Source organism: Xiphophorus maculatus, chromosome 13, assembly GCF_002775205.1.
Source record: "Xiphophorus maculatus strain JP 163 A chromosome 13, X_maculatus-5.0-male, whole genome shotgun sequence".
Taxonomy (NCBI): domain Eukaryota; kingdom Metazoa; phylum Chordata; class Actinopteri; order Cyprinodontiformes; family Poeciliidae; genus Xiphophorus; species Xiphophorus maculatus.
In genome coordinates, this window is record NC_036455.1 from 12,807,591 (window position 1) to 12,824,706 (window position 17,116).

Below are 17,116 nucleotides of genomic sequence, written 5' to 3' on the forward strand. Positions count from 1 at the left end.
AACCGATGAAAAATACCAAAACCCTGTAATCACGTGCTTCAAAAGACATGTTTCCAAAGTAACGTTTTCCCAGAATGTCAAACAAATGCAGATCTTTTCTTAAACCAATCTTGTAAAAATAGGAGTAAACAAACGAAACAAAACAAACACAAAAACTTAAAAATGTAGTTGTAAAGCTTACATTTACCACCAAAATGAATAACAATGTGAATTAAACAGTCCAGGTCAAATTACTTTTATAGAACAAACTAGATCTTATTGGTCATTTATCTAAATGATTTCACATGCGTTCCTTAAACAAAATTCAAAAGAGTTAAACCTGGAGAAATTATAATGTAACAAATCCAGACATTTTCAAAATATACCAATTTTTACCTCGGCTTTTACTTGTCGTCGAATTTAAAGTTTTATTCAAAATCGTTTTAAATGGATGTAAATCAAAAAATCAAAATCAAGTTTAGAAAAATCATTATAATCCCGCCTGTGTACTTTTAGTGATTAGTGATAACTTTAATCAAGAACAGATTCTTCAAAACATTTCTTAAAACATTCATGCTCCATTAAATTAATGCTCTGAAAATGGCTGACACAATAACATTTCTAATTTCTATAATTATTTTCCCAAGTCAATTAACCAAAATATGCTTCATTATCACTATAAATTTATCTATTTTCTCAAAATATGTTAGCCCATTGTCAGAACATCTTTTAATGGAGAACAACTCAAATCCATTCAAAATAAGCACATATCAGACATATTCTTCAACAGTTTCGTTTAAGTAATAAGTGTTTCAGTAATCTAATTAAGTAATATAAAAATAACCCATCACATATTCTCCCTCTGTATGATACATTACTGGCAAATGTATCATCATTACCTAATATGTTAAGTAACGATGTTGATGAAACAGGGTTATTATTTTAGCTGAGAAAAATCCACCCATATTCAATGCTGCCCCCGTCCTAACAGGCAAACATTTCAAAACAAACAGAACAATTTATTATAGCATGCTTCAAACCTTCAAGATTGCTATTTTCAAAAAACATTACACATTACAGTTTTAAAACTCAGTATTCAATTTTACTCTCGTGATTATCAAATAATTCGTTGTAGAAAACTTCTCAAAAATTTTCAGCAGTGTTTGACAAAGCATGTGTACCAAATAAGACTCTGCGAAGGTTTTGCATAAACGAACCAGAGAGACGTTGAAGAAAAAATTCAAACACAGTTAACAAAGAAAATCCAAAAATAATAAATTGGGCCCCTACTGAAATCAACATAACAAAAAACAACACAGGTAGTAACAGAACGACGTAAGCACAAACTGACCTAACAAGACATGAGGGGAACTTAGATAACGGCTGATCAGACCATTAACACACTAAGGGGTAATTAAACACAAAATCCTAAAATACTGGTCAGTATATCACTAAATCTACCAATGAAAAGAAAGTAAACTAAAGATCAAATTTCCCCCTCCCCCTTTCGGAGCAAAATGAGAGGAAACTGGTAACTCAAAAATGAATTCGTGATATTTAACAAAATATAGAAGAACTGACACTTAAAGTTAACTAAATGAGTGCACAACAAATAGCCAACTAAAGAGTCAGACTAATGAAAACAATTTAAAGATAAAAATCTAAACTACTCACTACTCAATATATAAAGTAATATGAGAGGAAAACAGAAAATCATTACCAAGAGTGTCAGTGTGTGACAGTCAGGACAGCCGTCACAGACTCAGTGTTTGTATGTTAAAAACTTATATTTAACATTTTCCACATTATTCCTTACTCACTATGTATTCGCTTGTTTAAACTATCTACTTTAAAGAGAAAATGTTACACTACAGCTAGGAAACCAAACTGCATCAAAAATCCTGTCTTATGTGATGAGAAAAGACTCTCTACTCCTTCCTATAATCTATAATGTGAAACAATACCCTAAAATTTAAACAGCCAATCTCTATGGTCCTTAGGAAAAAAAAATTAAATCCTTTTGTATTTTTAAAGTTTATAAGTTGTATTTTTAAAGTCACTACACTTATCCGAGCAACGTCTTCTGCCAGAGCACAAAGCAAATCTATAACCCCACCATAAAACCCCTCCCCCACCTCTTGGAGGGGCTGATTTTATGGCAGGAAGAGAGCCGATAAGGATGTCAGGAGGAACACCTAATTCTTTATTAGGCTTTGGCACTGGAATCATCAGATATGTTTTAGTTCCTTCTACTTTTAAAAATGAACTTACATGCAGATATTTTGTCAGGAAGTACTGTAAACAATGGGAGAGAGTATAATTTGCCTTACAGCTGCTGGTGCTCCCTTGCTGAACTTCTGTGAGCAGAGGTTGCTTCGCACTTAAAATTATTGGTATACAAAGAGGCTTCACATGTTAATTAGTTGAATCTAGTGGGGGTAGAAGTTACAGCACAGCTGTAGCTCGTTCTCCCGTGCTGAAGTTCTGTGAATGGGGTTATAACTCCTCCTTGAGCTCCATTAGTCTCATGTCTAAATAAACATACTTGTCGCTTCTTCTTGTTTTGTTCTATTTATTTATTTTTCTTAATTTTCTTATTTTATTTGCAGCCCTCTCGTCTGTCTATAGTCACTATTTAATCATCTCTTATTACAGTTTAATATTGATTCTCTACAATAATTCCATATAATGTTTTTTATTAACCAATAAGTTATTTCAAACTTAATGTTATCCTTCAACAACAAATCTTGTAAATTTTAGCAAACTTTTCTATATTTAACCAATTTCTATTTAACAAGAGAGTGACTTCTAATTTATCCTGTCTAATTATCCGTAAGTCCTGTAGATTTAACAATATTTTATCTATCTTAAAGTTTTGGTCTGTTTGAAAAAGACTGATTGTGAAAATATCTAGAGTCAGTTGCATATTGCAGTTTGTTGTTATCTGAACAATTACCTCTTACAGTTAGAGCCTGTTTCTCTAAACATCTTCGTTTTTTCTTATCCTCAACTCATGAAAAAAAAATCCTATTTTACTCATTGTAATTCATTCTATTTCACTACTTCCTCGTCAGCCTAAAAGGAATACTTAACATTTAAGCTAATATTTTAGTCATCAATGCTATATACTTTTAGTTTATTTATTTCTCTACCCAATCTTGTGTGTATTTATCTATTAATTTGCCAAGACAGCATTTCTACAATCCTCTGTGACCTAATTTTCTTGGCTTATTCTTTCTTTCTTTATTTATTTATTTAATTATTCATTTATTTAACCGGAGAACCCATAATTTGTTTTCAATTTGTTATCGCTTAATATTAATAATTTAGTCCAGTCTAACACATAGGGTGTCCTAAAACTGGAAATTTAACACCACGGGACAGCACTAAAAATTGCTCTATATTTATATGACATAAAATACCAAGTGGTATTTTATCTCCAATCTCACACTCTTTCACACCAACATAAATCGCAACACAATACAAAAACACAAAACACATTACAGAAAACACAAAACACACATCCGGCCAGGTTTCATAGTCAGTCAGAATTTCATCAGTCCCCAAGTGTCAGTCTGTGGTCATTATTCTATCAAATTTTACTGTAATTTATATCAATTTTACTAAAGTTTATATGAAATTTACTGAAGCTTCAGGAATTGTCCAATGTTTTATTAACATATTTTCATGTGTCAATTTAATTAATTTTAAACTCCAATCGTCAGGAACCTTTTAATTCCCCCTGCACGTTTAAAAAGAGAGATCTCAAAGTTATGTTAAACTCAAACCACAACCAATAATTTTGTTTTCTGGTACCAGTTTAATTTACTTAACTGTTATTGTTATTTTTATTTATTTATTTATTTTTAAACTAAAAGACCACGTGTCGCCATCGTCCTACTTTCCCGTTAAGACTCTTCTACGAACCATAGCGTATAGCACGTGTCGCAACTCAGTGTCCATAATAACTTCACAATAAAACACAGCAAAATCAATGCAAATTAACACAAGCAGCGCTATTTAAACACAGCTTCTCACTCTGCACAGACACACAGCCAGCCCGAACTCGCGCACGCACACGGCCACACACACACACACACGCAAATACACACATGCACACATACACACATACACACACCCAGAGCTCTGGAGCAGACAGCCACGTGTCGCGCCAACAAGCACAGATCGCGACACACAGAGAAACATAAACACGGTGTCGGACAAACGGAAGAGACAACGGGGAAAAAATAAAATAAAATGCCGGCTTTAAAAATGCATTTCTATTCGTCACCACGGCCGACGCAACCCAGCTCAGTCACTTCGTCTTCCTGAATACACACGATTGGCCGTGCTAAGGCACTTCGTTGTACTGAAGACAGGCGATTCAGCCTTGTTAAGCCAATTGTAAGTCTACTGGAGATGAGTCAGTCTCCGGGCCAATACAAGCCCAAACTACCAAATTGATACACAATTCCCAAATTCTTTTTAAATTCAGAGGTACAAGAATAAACCCTCCGGGGAAAAGAACCAAAAACCAAGAAAACCCCAGCCTTTTTGACAATAGGGTAAGCTAGCCCTACGTCTGGACCCGCTACAGTCCTCTTGTTTGCGTATTTATAATCCAATTACTCAACCATCGACTCTTTTATAAACACAATCTCTGTACCTGTGCAGCTCCGTGAACTCCGCGTGGCTGGATACAGCCGCAACAGTCTAGCTCGCCTTTTCCAGCACACGGCGGTGCAAACAACAAAAAATAATCAAAAGTATCTCACCTCACCGAGCCGAACCAGGCCAACGCGTGACAGCTCCATCCGCTCAGAATCCGTAACCGAACGAGCCCCCAAATTGTTAAGGAGAAAAGTTATTATGTTAGCTTAAATTTTGGAAAAGCATGGCTCTCCTTTTCCTCCTGTTAGCCGGGTCGAGCGGGGTTCTCCGTGAGCGTCCTGCAACCGCGTGCTGCTAAAACGAAACAACAACAAAACGTGTTGACGTCACAGATCACGGAGTTTTAATCTCATACAAAGCAATCGACAACAAAGTTGCAGAGATACAGAAATATGCATTTTCTCATGAAAATAAAAACACACAAGGGGGAAGACAGACAAACACAGAGACAGACAAAGGCGCCAACGTGGAGTAAAAAGATGGAAAAACTCTCTCTTCTCCGGTGTTGACCTGAAACTATAAACCAAAAGGGTGTTTCCCTATTTAATATATGCAAAAAAGGCGTTCTGTTGTTTTGACCAATCAGAGACCTGGTTCAGCCTCGAAGGTGCTCTGTTTTTTGTCCAAGCAAATCGGAGGGAAACCCCCAGTCCTGCACGAATATCCCCCGCACCGAAGTCCTGTTATAAATCTCGCCGACTCTCCTGGAGTTTCTTCCTACCACATTCCAGCTGCCGTTTCCATGGAGATGCTAATTTTATGGCTTTTGTATGCTCTTAAACAAACAGTTGAAGGCGTCTGCTTGTCTCCTCGGGCCTCTTTCGAAGGGTCACACAAAGCCTGTTTTTTCAAATACGAGTGATTAACACATGTGGGAAGATTAAGTGTATTTTAGCATTAAATAATCATTTGCTTAGCATGAGTTAATGTCAAAGTTACGATTAATCAGGAAACGATTAATCAGGTTAATCGCAATGAATCAACATTATTAACGATTAATTGTTAACTGGAGCATAAAGACTAAAAAAACGACCAATTGCTGAATGAACAACACAGTCAGAGCAGTAATTATACCAAAACTGTACAAAAAATATGCATTTTGATTTTAAGACATAAAAAATGAAACGTGTGTAAATTTGTTCTCCTCAAGTGTCACCTTCATTTGGTCAAATTCAGTAAATTAAATTTCTATTCAGTTATTAATTGGTTAATTGAATAATAATCTCCACATCAAGCCTGGACTGCATTGATGTTGCATTGAGCAGAAAGAGCTGAGCTTTTCACATCTTGATATTAAAAGTATTTTTTAGCTCTACATCCATTCTTTGCTACAAATGATCGAGTTTACTCTAGAAGATTGCTATGTTGCTGCAGATTAGACAGTAAATGTTTATTTTTTTTTCAATTAACAAAGAAACTCTTAGGCCTATTTGCATTTTTAATGTATTTCTAATATTGTATAAGAAGGCTTGAATGGAAAATCTGCAGATTATGCTGATTTTTTAATCCGATTAATCATCAGAATAATCAATTAATCAGCCATCCAGTTGGAAAAAATATTTTAACCTCACTAAAACATATTTTAATTTTAATTGATTACTAAATTTTGAGATTATCATGTTATGAATGATAAGTTACAGATTTAGATCAATGGATCCAGAGTGGCATCTATAACTTTCTTGACTGATGTCATGCTTTTTGAAATTACTAAAGTGAAAAGCAAAATGATTATTTCAAAATACATAATAGTTGAGCATTTAAAGCGACAGACATGTCAGCCGTTGCCTCGCTGGCTATGTTAGCATTGTGCTTTGAAATTAGCTGGAAAAAATGCACCACTTGAGTCTAATTGTGTAAGCAGTACTTTCTTACCTCTAAATCAGTTTTTTCTCAATGAAATTGAAATAATCACATGACTTCAATCTGTCTGTCTACAATTATATCAAGTCTCCTCTTTTTTTCCTCTCTTTTTTACATAATGAGCCAGTTTTGTCCAGTATGAGTGTCAACTAATTGAAGTTTCAGGCAGCAAATGCAAATTTGAAAGAATATCTTCTCAAGCTTACAGCTGTTATCTTGTTAAAGGATAAATGATAGTTTAATGCTGGAGCCGCTCAGCCAACTGTCTGCTCTCAGCTACGTCTGTGGCTGCCAGCGGCTGAAATGGTAGATTTTCAACTCAGATGTGAATCATCATTTTCCTCTGAGTGAGTTGACATCAGGATTCTCTGCTCTGGTCCAGATTAGACATCCAGACCACAAAACCGCCGCCTTCCAACCAACCAAAGCAATGAAAAAATGAAAATAGTCATCCGTTACATCTCATTATCAGCAGAAAGTCTTTGTGAAAAATATCTCAGCAGAACCGATTCTTAAAAACTGATTAATGCTCGCCTTTTAGAAGATGTAACCATTTGGTCAGAATGCATCAAACTGATGCCTGTTCATACCAACATCCTTTTATGACTCAATAAATCAGAATGTAGTTGAAAAGTAAATTCAATTCAAAAATTTAGCCTTCTATTATATTTCAAAGGAAAGTTGAGTGAAAGGAAAAACTAAAATGGAGAAATATCCAATGAGTTTTACGTCAGGGTTGTTTGTTGGGAAACTAAGTACAAGATTTTTTTTCTTTCATTTTGATTGTGTGGCTCTCAAATGTTCCTCCAAACTCTGCAGCATTTTTGTCCAAATGAAGCTTCAATCTAAATGGATATATTTGGAACAATGTGCAACAGTGTCATTTGTTTTTTATTCCAAATAAAACGCTTCTGATGTTGTTTGTGGTTCAGAAAATGGTGAAAAACGAGTGACAGTTGTAGCTCATGTGTGGTGGTTCTCCAAGTTTTCACTTCCGCTGTGCTTTGCTTACCAATCCTATTTAAACTAAAATTAACCCCGTTTCCTGTGCACCTTTCCTCTATCACACTTTTTCCTTTCACTCAATTTTGCCATTGTTCTGGAATACAGCTTACAGCTTAAATCGCAAAATAAAAGACTTGGAACTCAATTTAGAGTTGACTTGGACTTGTAATCGGGGACGTGAGTCTTCGTGTCAGTTTTTATTTAATGTAGTAATTAGTGAAACGAAGGCGATATGTGAGCTACAGGGGAACATTTGATTATTATCCACTGTTGTTGGTTGGTGAATTTTTAAGGGATGTTAATGGCTCATAACAATTTGTTCTTGTTAGCTGTTTAATCAAAATAATCAGGTTAATTTATTTCCAACGGAATGTTGTATTATATGAATTTGGATCATTTAAAAAACGCAAGTTACCTCCATAATTTTCTCACCACTAAGCTACCTGCAATATTGCGAGGACACTTCCTGATAAAACTAATAAAATAAAAGCACTTCCTATTATATTTACTCAGAAGTTTAACACTCATTTCCTTACTGCACTTTGCCTTGTTTGCCTTATAAATCTGAGCATCTTTAATCATTAGAATTGAGAATCAAGGTAATAAGTTTTAAAGCTAAAATTGAGAAGAAAATCTTCCAAATTAAAAAAAAATGTTACAAAATAAATTCCTCTTTTGTTACAACCCAGTAAATATGAACAGCAGCATTTTGTTTATTTAAACTCTTATAATAATGAAGCTTATTGATCTCTGACTAAATCATCACAGATATAATTGTGTTATATCACTGAATACATTCTGCACTGAAAATGTACAGCAGAAATTTACCTGAAAAGTTGCATCAAAAAAGCTGAAAATACAGTCATTCAGTTCCCTGACCTCCAATAAAAAGTTTTATTTTTTTAATGCATTTGACTCTACATGTTAATGTTTGTTTAAATATGAAACCATAATTTACTCACAATTAGTCTTTAATGATATAGTTTGCAGAGAGATTAAAAGCATCTAAATGATTTATAGATCCAGAATTTTTAAGTTACCAAAGAGACAAAGGTGTGGTTCAGGAAACATAAAAATGTTTAAAACATTACAGTACCCAATATAAAGACATAAAAAACATACAATACAGAAATATAAAATAGTTTAAAAATACATTACAAGCCATGCAATAAAAGTCTAATAAAAAAGATACCAGTCAGTCTGAAAAAAAAGTGCACACAACAATAATATGTGTTTTTCTAATATATGTCAACTTATGGATGCTTATTATCAATTTTAATACTGAGAAACTGAAAAACCAACCTTTGTGTAAAAGAAGAAAAGGAAAAAAATAAAGGTATTTCTGGTCAGGATTTTAAAAGGACACCTCCACTGTTATTCCTCAGTAAAAACAATCAGGCGTATAACATGTTCACATATGAGGCTCAGCATGTGGATAAATTTTTGTCCTGGTGAAACCTCTGACATTTAGACTCAAAGAGCGCTCAGAAACCTTGAAGCAATTCATGAGTTAAGGAATTAAAATAATTTGAAATCAGCGATTCCAGAAGTGGAAGGACATGAAAACAACAGGCCACAAGATGCTTATTTTATCCCTAAACTCTACTGTTCTGGTAGAAAAATATTAGCAGCAGCATTTCCTAGGCAACAATATATTCCAGCATGGATAGAAGAAAGAAAACTACACTGCAAAAGCATAAAATCCTACCATATAGTTTTGGTGTAGTTTCTAGTGCAAGTATCTGAGTTTTTTCTGATTTCAAGTGTGCTAACTTTTTCAGTGAGACATAGCAGCTTGTTTTAAGCAAACAATTCTTTAATATTGATGGAAAAGTACAGAAAATTTAACTTATGTGGAAAATGGCGTCTTATAAGTGAACTAATCTGCCAATCCTCACCTAAGGAATTATTGACTTAAAACAAGCTCCTCTGTGTTGCAGAAAACTTACCTGTAAGTTAGTTTTGTCTTAGTTCAAATGTACTAAGATATTTGCACTAGAAACTAGACAAAAATATTTGATTTTGTGTTTTTGCAGTGCAACTCTGCAGAAGCTTAACAAAAGGAATAAATTTCACTTCAATGTAGGATTAGTTAAGTCAGTCGCTTGTTTCTTTAAGTGAAACACCTAAAAAGATCTAAAGAAACCTTAACATGTGTCACAGCTTTAATCTGTGGAGGGCACAGAAGTTCTCTAGTTTTGTATTAAGTGAGCAGTTTATGAGTAAAAAAGAGCAAGAGAGCTGAAGTAATTTAGGTCAAAATGCATCTGAGGAAATGTAGCCACAGTAATTGCTTAATTGCAGTGGGAAAAACAAGTGTCTCAAAGTTCATGCCAAAGCTATTTTTCTTTTTAAAAATTATAATTTTCAAAGGGAGTCAAAGCAAAGTGTCTGCTCTTTGTATTTAAATGAGAGGCTGTTGAATGCACCAGAGCAGAAGGATACGATTCAGTGTTTGTGCAAGTGAAGGGTTGCGCTTCTCTTTTCAAAGGAGCGTTCCTGAAGACAGCTGTGTTATCTACTGAACAGATTCTGTTGAATTGTTTCAAAGGCCCTCTCCTGTCTTCTCCACTTGACTGCTTGTTTCTGTGCTGTTTTGTGTTTTTTGCTCCCTTTCTGCGCTGTTTTGTGTGCATGCAGCTGAACAAGCCGTCAGAGCCGCCCACAGCCACAGAGACTGTGCCTCTGAGCCCAGGAGAGGTTTACTACGAGCCCACAGGGGGAGAGCCTGCCACAGTAACTAACACACACTGTTTATGCACAAACACAACGTGCACACAGATCCAAAACCAATGTTTTTAAGGCTGGGAGACATATGATGACAGAGAACCGCATGCATATGGACCAGTATGAGCTGTCCGCTTTGTTCCAGTCAGTCACTGCTTCTTCAGATCTTTTTGAAGTGAAGTTGTGTGGAGTAGTGAGGAGAAGTTTGTAGCTGTATACCGAAGCTTTGAGTCCTTTAGTGAGGGAGTTCTGGCATCGACTCTCACTGCAGTAGTTCAGTATGGTCGCTTAAAGCAGCAGTATCTGACTTTTATGAAACAAAAAAAGAATTGGTTACGTTTTTTTGTTAAAACTGTCTCTATGTTGTGACAGAGTAATATGAGAACAAATGCAACCAATCAGAGCAAGGAGGAGGGTCTTAGCGCTGTCAATCAACTTCAGGTACTTACCTCTCAAAATGCTAACGGTGAAGAAGCAACTTACCTTTACGGAAAAAACTTTCATCAACCATGCTAACTAGCATTAGCATTCACTGCAAGCTTTGCTAGCTGCAGCACAGCTGAGAAAGAAGGGGATGAGCAGCGCCACACAGTGGATGATTGGTAGCACTAAGACCCACCTCCTGGCTCTGATTGGCTGTTCCTATTTAGCATTGGAAGAAATAGTATTACCAAAGTACTGTTAAAGTAAATTAGCTTCATATCAACTTTTCCAGTGTTTGTTTTCGATTCTTGCATTGTTTTATTTTCCACCCTGACACAAATTTATTCCACTTCTAACAGAAAACCTCCAGGATTTGTTGTATTTTCAGTCGTGTTTAAGGCAGGACTTTATGCAGTCCTTAAGAGCATCTTGCTTAACTGCTCTTTCTTAAACCTAAGATGTTTTTCTTTGGGCAAAAAGTTCTAGTTTAGTTGGCTCTGACCAACAGATGCGGTTCCAGTATGCAGAGTTTTTCTTGCTCCCCATCCTGTGCAGGAATCTATTAATATCACCCCTGCAGGTGTTATTGGCTCAGAGGAAACATTGTCCCTAGTTTTCTTAACAGGCTTTTTGAAATATTGTGCTTCGTGTCTCTGTGCTGTGTGGTTTGGTGAATTTCTTAGTGATATTTTTCCTTGCAGTTCTTTACTAATTATCCTCTTTCTGCCTTGTGAGAAAGCTGCAAATGTGTTTTTAAGTTTAAACTGACTTTGTTTTGCTTTTGGCATGACGCTTTCCACACTGACCAGTTCTGATGTTTCAGTTTTGACCTGATTTTACAAGCATTAAGCATTTAAAGGACATCATGTCTCTAAAACTCCTGCTTGTTTTAGAGAAACTATTATCCTGCTTGGATAATAGTTTTGGATTTTTTTTAATGTGCAAAGGTAAAATAATGCAAGCACAGGATACTTGAAAAAGCTGTGTTAAATTTTTTATGCTATCACTTTGGAAATTGTCATGCAGCACCTATTAAAGCTTTAAGTGCAGAGCCATAAAGATGTGACTGTGTGCTGCTGAGATGGTCAGTTTTCCAGCCAGCTCCTATCTCCTCTGCAGAGATTAAAGGCTCCATCAACACAAACACATTTTGTTTTAAAGCACATAACTTTTGCTAAGACCCCAATTGGCCCTCTTTTAAACTTTGCTGACCTCGTCCTAGTTTTAGGGATTGCTTTTTAGATTGAAGCCCAGAAAAAGGAAACAATGAAGCAGAACCCTGTGATAGATTCCTACACTAAATGGTTTTTATCATGCATTTTACCAATCGGCACTTTATTAGTTTACTTTAAACTAAACTGTTTATACAAGCAAGCTAAGAAATCTCCTGATTTTTCTGTTATTAATGTTGCTCCTCTGTTCTGTCTGGAACCAAACTATAATTGTCTTCCTGTTTGGCTCTTATAATCCAGAGTGAATTCTCAGATTATTTAAAAAACCAGCTGAGCCTCCATGTAGAGCTGCACAGACCAGCTCAGTGATAAATATTGTCTAAATGAGAGATTTTTTCAGTGCAACAGAACTCTCCTTTTCTGTCTTATCTGATGACATTGCAGGAACATCTGAGTTAACCTGTTTTAGAGAAGCCATTGCTTATTTTCTCTTTAGCTTCTCGTAGCCTGGAGCCAAGTACAAATGATTACCTTGTGATCTCACAAACCTCTTGAGAATCCATCTTGTCCAGAGTGCAGCGTTTTTCTTTGATAATCTCCAACAAATCAGGTTTTTTTTCTTCCTTTTTTAAAGAAATATTTCTTTCTTCAGGAAAACCTGTTTTCCCAGGATTTTAAATATATTCCACTTGTTCACTGCAACGTTTTTATAACGTATGATGCTGGAGAAATGTGGCTTCTCTTGTTTTGAATACAAAGAAAGTACTTTCTGTCGGTTCCAGGGTTTAAGTATAAGGATATATGTGGACTTCTCTTTTTGAATCTGTTGCTTGTTTTTGTACTTTTAGAAACTGTCAAAGAATGTGGGAACTAAATTGTTTTTGTAAAGACCTGAAATGCAAAACCTTGAGATTATGACTGTATTTATCTTTATGATAAATGTTAAACTACAAAAGTTTAATTCAGTTATTTGGTTGCCACAAAAACACTTTCGTTGAATTATTTCAGTTTAGGGTGTTCAAAGTATGGTTTGGGGTCCTTTTTCAGCCCTTAATATAATTTTGTCTGGCCTTCAATCTAATTTCAAAACTGACATAAATTTGATGTAAAAGAAAACAACATTTGAGTATATTTGCTCTGACAAATACGTCTTTTATTTATATTTTGTCTTTTTTTCTTAAAGTTTTGTTGTAGTTGTGTTCTCCCATTTATGAAATTTAGCTAGGTGGGACAAGTGTTTTTGAAGAGTTTGCAACATTTTCTTCAAATGAATATCTATTTACAGATCCATTTCCTACAAAGGTCGGACTACTGAGTGCTTTTTATTAAAATATTGCATGTTACGTTTTTGTTGGGGTCTGGACACCACTTATTTAAGCGATGAAGAATCACCTAATTACATTACTTTTTAAAATGGTATTTTTATTCATTTTAAAGTTAAATCCAAAAATCTAATAGGTAAATAAAATAAAATTGATGATAACATTTTTTACAGCTGCTCCAGATATTTATCACCTTGTCCTGGTTCTGTCCAGAAAAATTATCAAAATGGACGTAATTAAAAAATGACTCATTGGCAGGAATTTTTGGCAAAGCTGAAAATACTATTTTATTTTATTGCAGTAGGTGTTTATTGCCAACACTAACCACCTAAACATTACTGTTCTTTAAATGATTAAACTTAAAGAAGAAAACATAAATGAATATAAATATCTGAACAGTTTCAGAATTGAGTTTTGTGGATTTTTCCTGATAAAATGTTGTAAACATGACCTTGTTGACCTTTTTTCAGATGCTGGATGAAGAAGCCACCGACGCCCTGAACGGCGGAGCCCCTCCGGTCCTGAACAAGGATGGCTCTGATGGTCACCATGGCAACGACTCATCCAATCACGGGCCCTTGTCTGGCAACATTCCTCGTGGCGAGAGCTTCGTATCGACCCCCATGTATGTGTAGCCGTAGCAACGAAGCCACAACAGAGGCACACGGGAAAGTTTCAGGTCACCTAAATTAGAAAGAAAAACAAAGGGAGAGGCCATGACACCTGTTTCTGCTTTTCATTGTAAACTTAACCTCTAAAGTTTTAAAGTAATCTGCTCACGGATGGTTTTCGATTTCATTTCCTGCGTTCACATTTCCTTTTTGTGTTCACATCAAAGCTAAAGCTTGTAACTTGGGATGGCTAACAAAGTATCAAGCCTATATTTTCCTTTTCCAATTTTCTTTCTTTAAACACTTGTTAAATTCAGTTAAAGTTTCTATCTTCTCAAGCCAGGAAGCCTTTGAAATCATATGTGTTGTTGCATAAGATGAGGCGGGCTTTAAAACCGCAGGCAGAGCCGTTGTATAGATGAACCAGAGCTCTGATTGGTTACTAATTAAAATCCACATTTCCACCCAAAAGCAGTCAGAAAACCGCCTTTTACTGGGATTTAATATGAAATGTTTTATGCAACGTTTTGTGCCATGACGTTTAACATCATGAAATTGTTATTAAAGTGTGAAAGGGAGGCTGCTGAGCCTCAGCTTGTCTGTTTACAGCCATGGGACATAATTTAAACATTTTTTTTCTCTCAAAACAAGATTGTAACAAAAAAAAACACCATAAGAAAATTCAGAACATAACAACTTCCATATTCCGGTGTGAGAAACACACCAGTGAAGAAACAATACTACCAGAATGGATTCACACCTTTTTTGTTGTTTTTTTCACATTTTTCTAACAGAAAATCAATAAACATCCTTCATAACAAAGTGAAAACATGTTTTCAGACATTTTGGAGTGTTTTAAAAATGTAAACATAACACTCATGGTTTAATACTTTGCCTAAGTAACTTTGGCATCAATCGAAGCCTTAAGTTTTGTTTGGATCTTTTCAGAGAATCTGAAATCTGCTTTCCTGGCTGCCTGCTCGGGTCACTGCCGTTTTGGAAGCTGAATTCTCACCAGAGACTCCAAAACAATCTTTGTGTTTGGTGTCTCACCCCGGTGCAAAGCAGTTTCCCGGTTTCTGCTGCAGAAAAACAACCACAATGTTTACAGACAAATCTTTGAACGTTTGATTTAATATGAACTGCTAAGTCTGAGATCTTAAGTAGATAAATGTATAACATCCAAATCATCTTCAGTCAACTGAATTTATCAGAGTTGGACTCTAATTAATCTGCAGAAAGCTCTCAAGGTGGCTCCATTCTGCGTGAAATAGCAATGGGAGGGTGTACTTATGTACCTCTGACTGAAAATCATGTTTTCAGTTTGTTGGTATGGAGAATTTTCACTGTTTTTCTTTTAAATAAAACTATGTAACCTTTCAACAAGTCTCTAATATATGTGGAAAAGTGAATTTCCTGGTGACATTGTTGTCTGAGCAGCAAAGCCTTCGTTAACGTGAACAAAGGAGACGAGGCATAATTCGAAGCTGTAACCTGGCAACATCACATAATTAAGATGCCGTGATCCGTATTGGTTGTGTTAATTGCAAAATCTGGTGAGGCTACAGCTGCGTAAATCAGCTTATAGCAATACACAACCTGGGAGTTCATAAAGATTCACAAACTGTCACACAAACACACATTCCTCCTTTCAGAAATCACAGTTTTTAATTATTCAAAAAATATATATAGACTGTGTCATAATGTGTCAAATCTGAGCATATGTTAGAGAAAAACTGCCATTAAAACCATTTCAACCATTTGAAATGATAACCTATTCTGATATATGCAGAACATTTTGCTTTTTAGCTAATAAGGGAGAAATATAATCTCACCTCATCCTGCTGTATGTCCTCTGGCTGAAACTGAAATTGGTCAACACAGATGTCAAACGGTACCAAATGATAAAAGTTGTAAATAGCATTGATAATATTGATTTATAATATATTGTTGGTGACATGTGTATACATCAAATAAACAGGTGTAGGTGTTATTAGTGCCTCTGTACAGGGGATGGAAGTCAGCTAAACGTCAAACGAGCGACTAAAAAAACAAAATGTATATTACTATTTTGCTTTTCACAAGTCCATTAAAGTTGTCACTTAATACGAAGATGTTTTGAGTATAAAAAAAATAAATGGTGTGGATTTTATTCCTTGTTCATATTGCTCTGCATGGCATGATCAGTGGCTTGTAGAAACACTTTCCCGAGGCTGTTTGCCCAAAAGAAATCTTCATCATTTGTAAAAGCATTTCTGAATATTGGAAAAGAACGCTGCTTTTCTTTTTGTTGTTTTTTTTACAATCTGTGTCTCGATGCATCTGTCATAATCGTGCACACCACAAGCTTAAATCTAATTTAAGGCGTGTGTTCTTTTGTGTTGTGACAGCTCCCCAGGCTGCCTGTGTTTGTCTTCAGCACAAATCCAAACATACAGTAGACACTGAATTTCTCTCAGCCACAGAGTGCAACACACACATAAATGCAGTTTGTTTGTTTGTTTGTTTGTTTCTTCCCTTACCATGCTTTATCTTCATTGAGCCACACAAATTGTCCTGAGTTCATCATGTCAGCTGTCAGAAAACAGGTTGGAGTTGACCATCTCAGCTCCAACCACCTACAACACAAAGGAGGTGGATAAACTGCAGATTTCTAGAGCTGGTCAATGCGTGGAAAAGCTGAGTGAACAATGAGATAAATAATCTTATATTTTCTGAACCGTAGGCACCTAATACACTTATTTCCTGACGTAAGGGAATAAAACTTACAGTATCTGTATTTAGTCAGTATCTTTCCTGCTGTTGAACGTCCAATGTGACCATAATGTAAAAAATCATTAAGAAATTCTCACTGAGGAAGCTACACTGCAAAAACACATTTGACCAAGTATTTTTGGTCTAGTTTCTAGTGCAAATATCTTATTACACTTGAAATAAACCAAAACTAACTTTTCAGCATGATATAGCAATTTATTTTAAGTCAATAATTCCTTAATATTCATGAAAAAGTACTAGTTCCACTGAGATTATTTTTAATAAGTACTTTTCCATCATTATTAAAGAATTGTTTACTTAAAACAAGTTCCTATTTCTTGCCAAAAAGTTACTTAAAATTTCTTTTTGTCTTATTTCAAGAGTACAAAGATATTTGCACTGGAAACAAGACAAAACATACTTTGTAAGGTTTTGTGTTTTTGCAGTGTAATCGCTACTCCATCTTATTTTTTAAACAATTGTTTACAGACTCTAGAAAAACATTAGAGATTTTATCTACTTTATCCTATTTGTAGCAACACAAACATTTTACAGTTAAATAGACGACATAAACAACATTTATGCAAAAGTG

At 35.2% G+C, this 17,116-nt stretch overlaps 1 protein-coding gene across 2 annotated transcripts in view; it reads left to right on the forward strand.

Annotated features, from left to right (window-relative positions):
- The window catches only part of LOC102222444 (nectin-2-like), a 343,784-nt gene extending 327,078 nt beyond the window's left edge, over window positions 1-16,706 (forward strand). The window contains exons 9-10 of one of the 2 annotated variants that reach the window (XM_023344382.1): window positions 10,156-10,251; window positions 13,630-16,706. In XM_023344382.1, the coding sequence (XP_023200150.1) occupies window positions 10,156-10,251; window positions 13,630-13,794 (261 nt within the window). In that variant the 3' untranslated portion in view covers window positions 13,795-16,706. The remainder of the gene's footprint in view (window positions 1-10,155; window positions 10,252-13,629) is intronic. The other variant, XM_023344383.1, reaches the window with a different exon arrangement.
- Window positions 16,707-17,116: the final 410 nt, after the last annotated feature.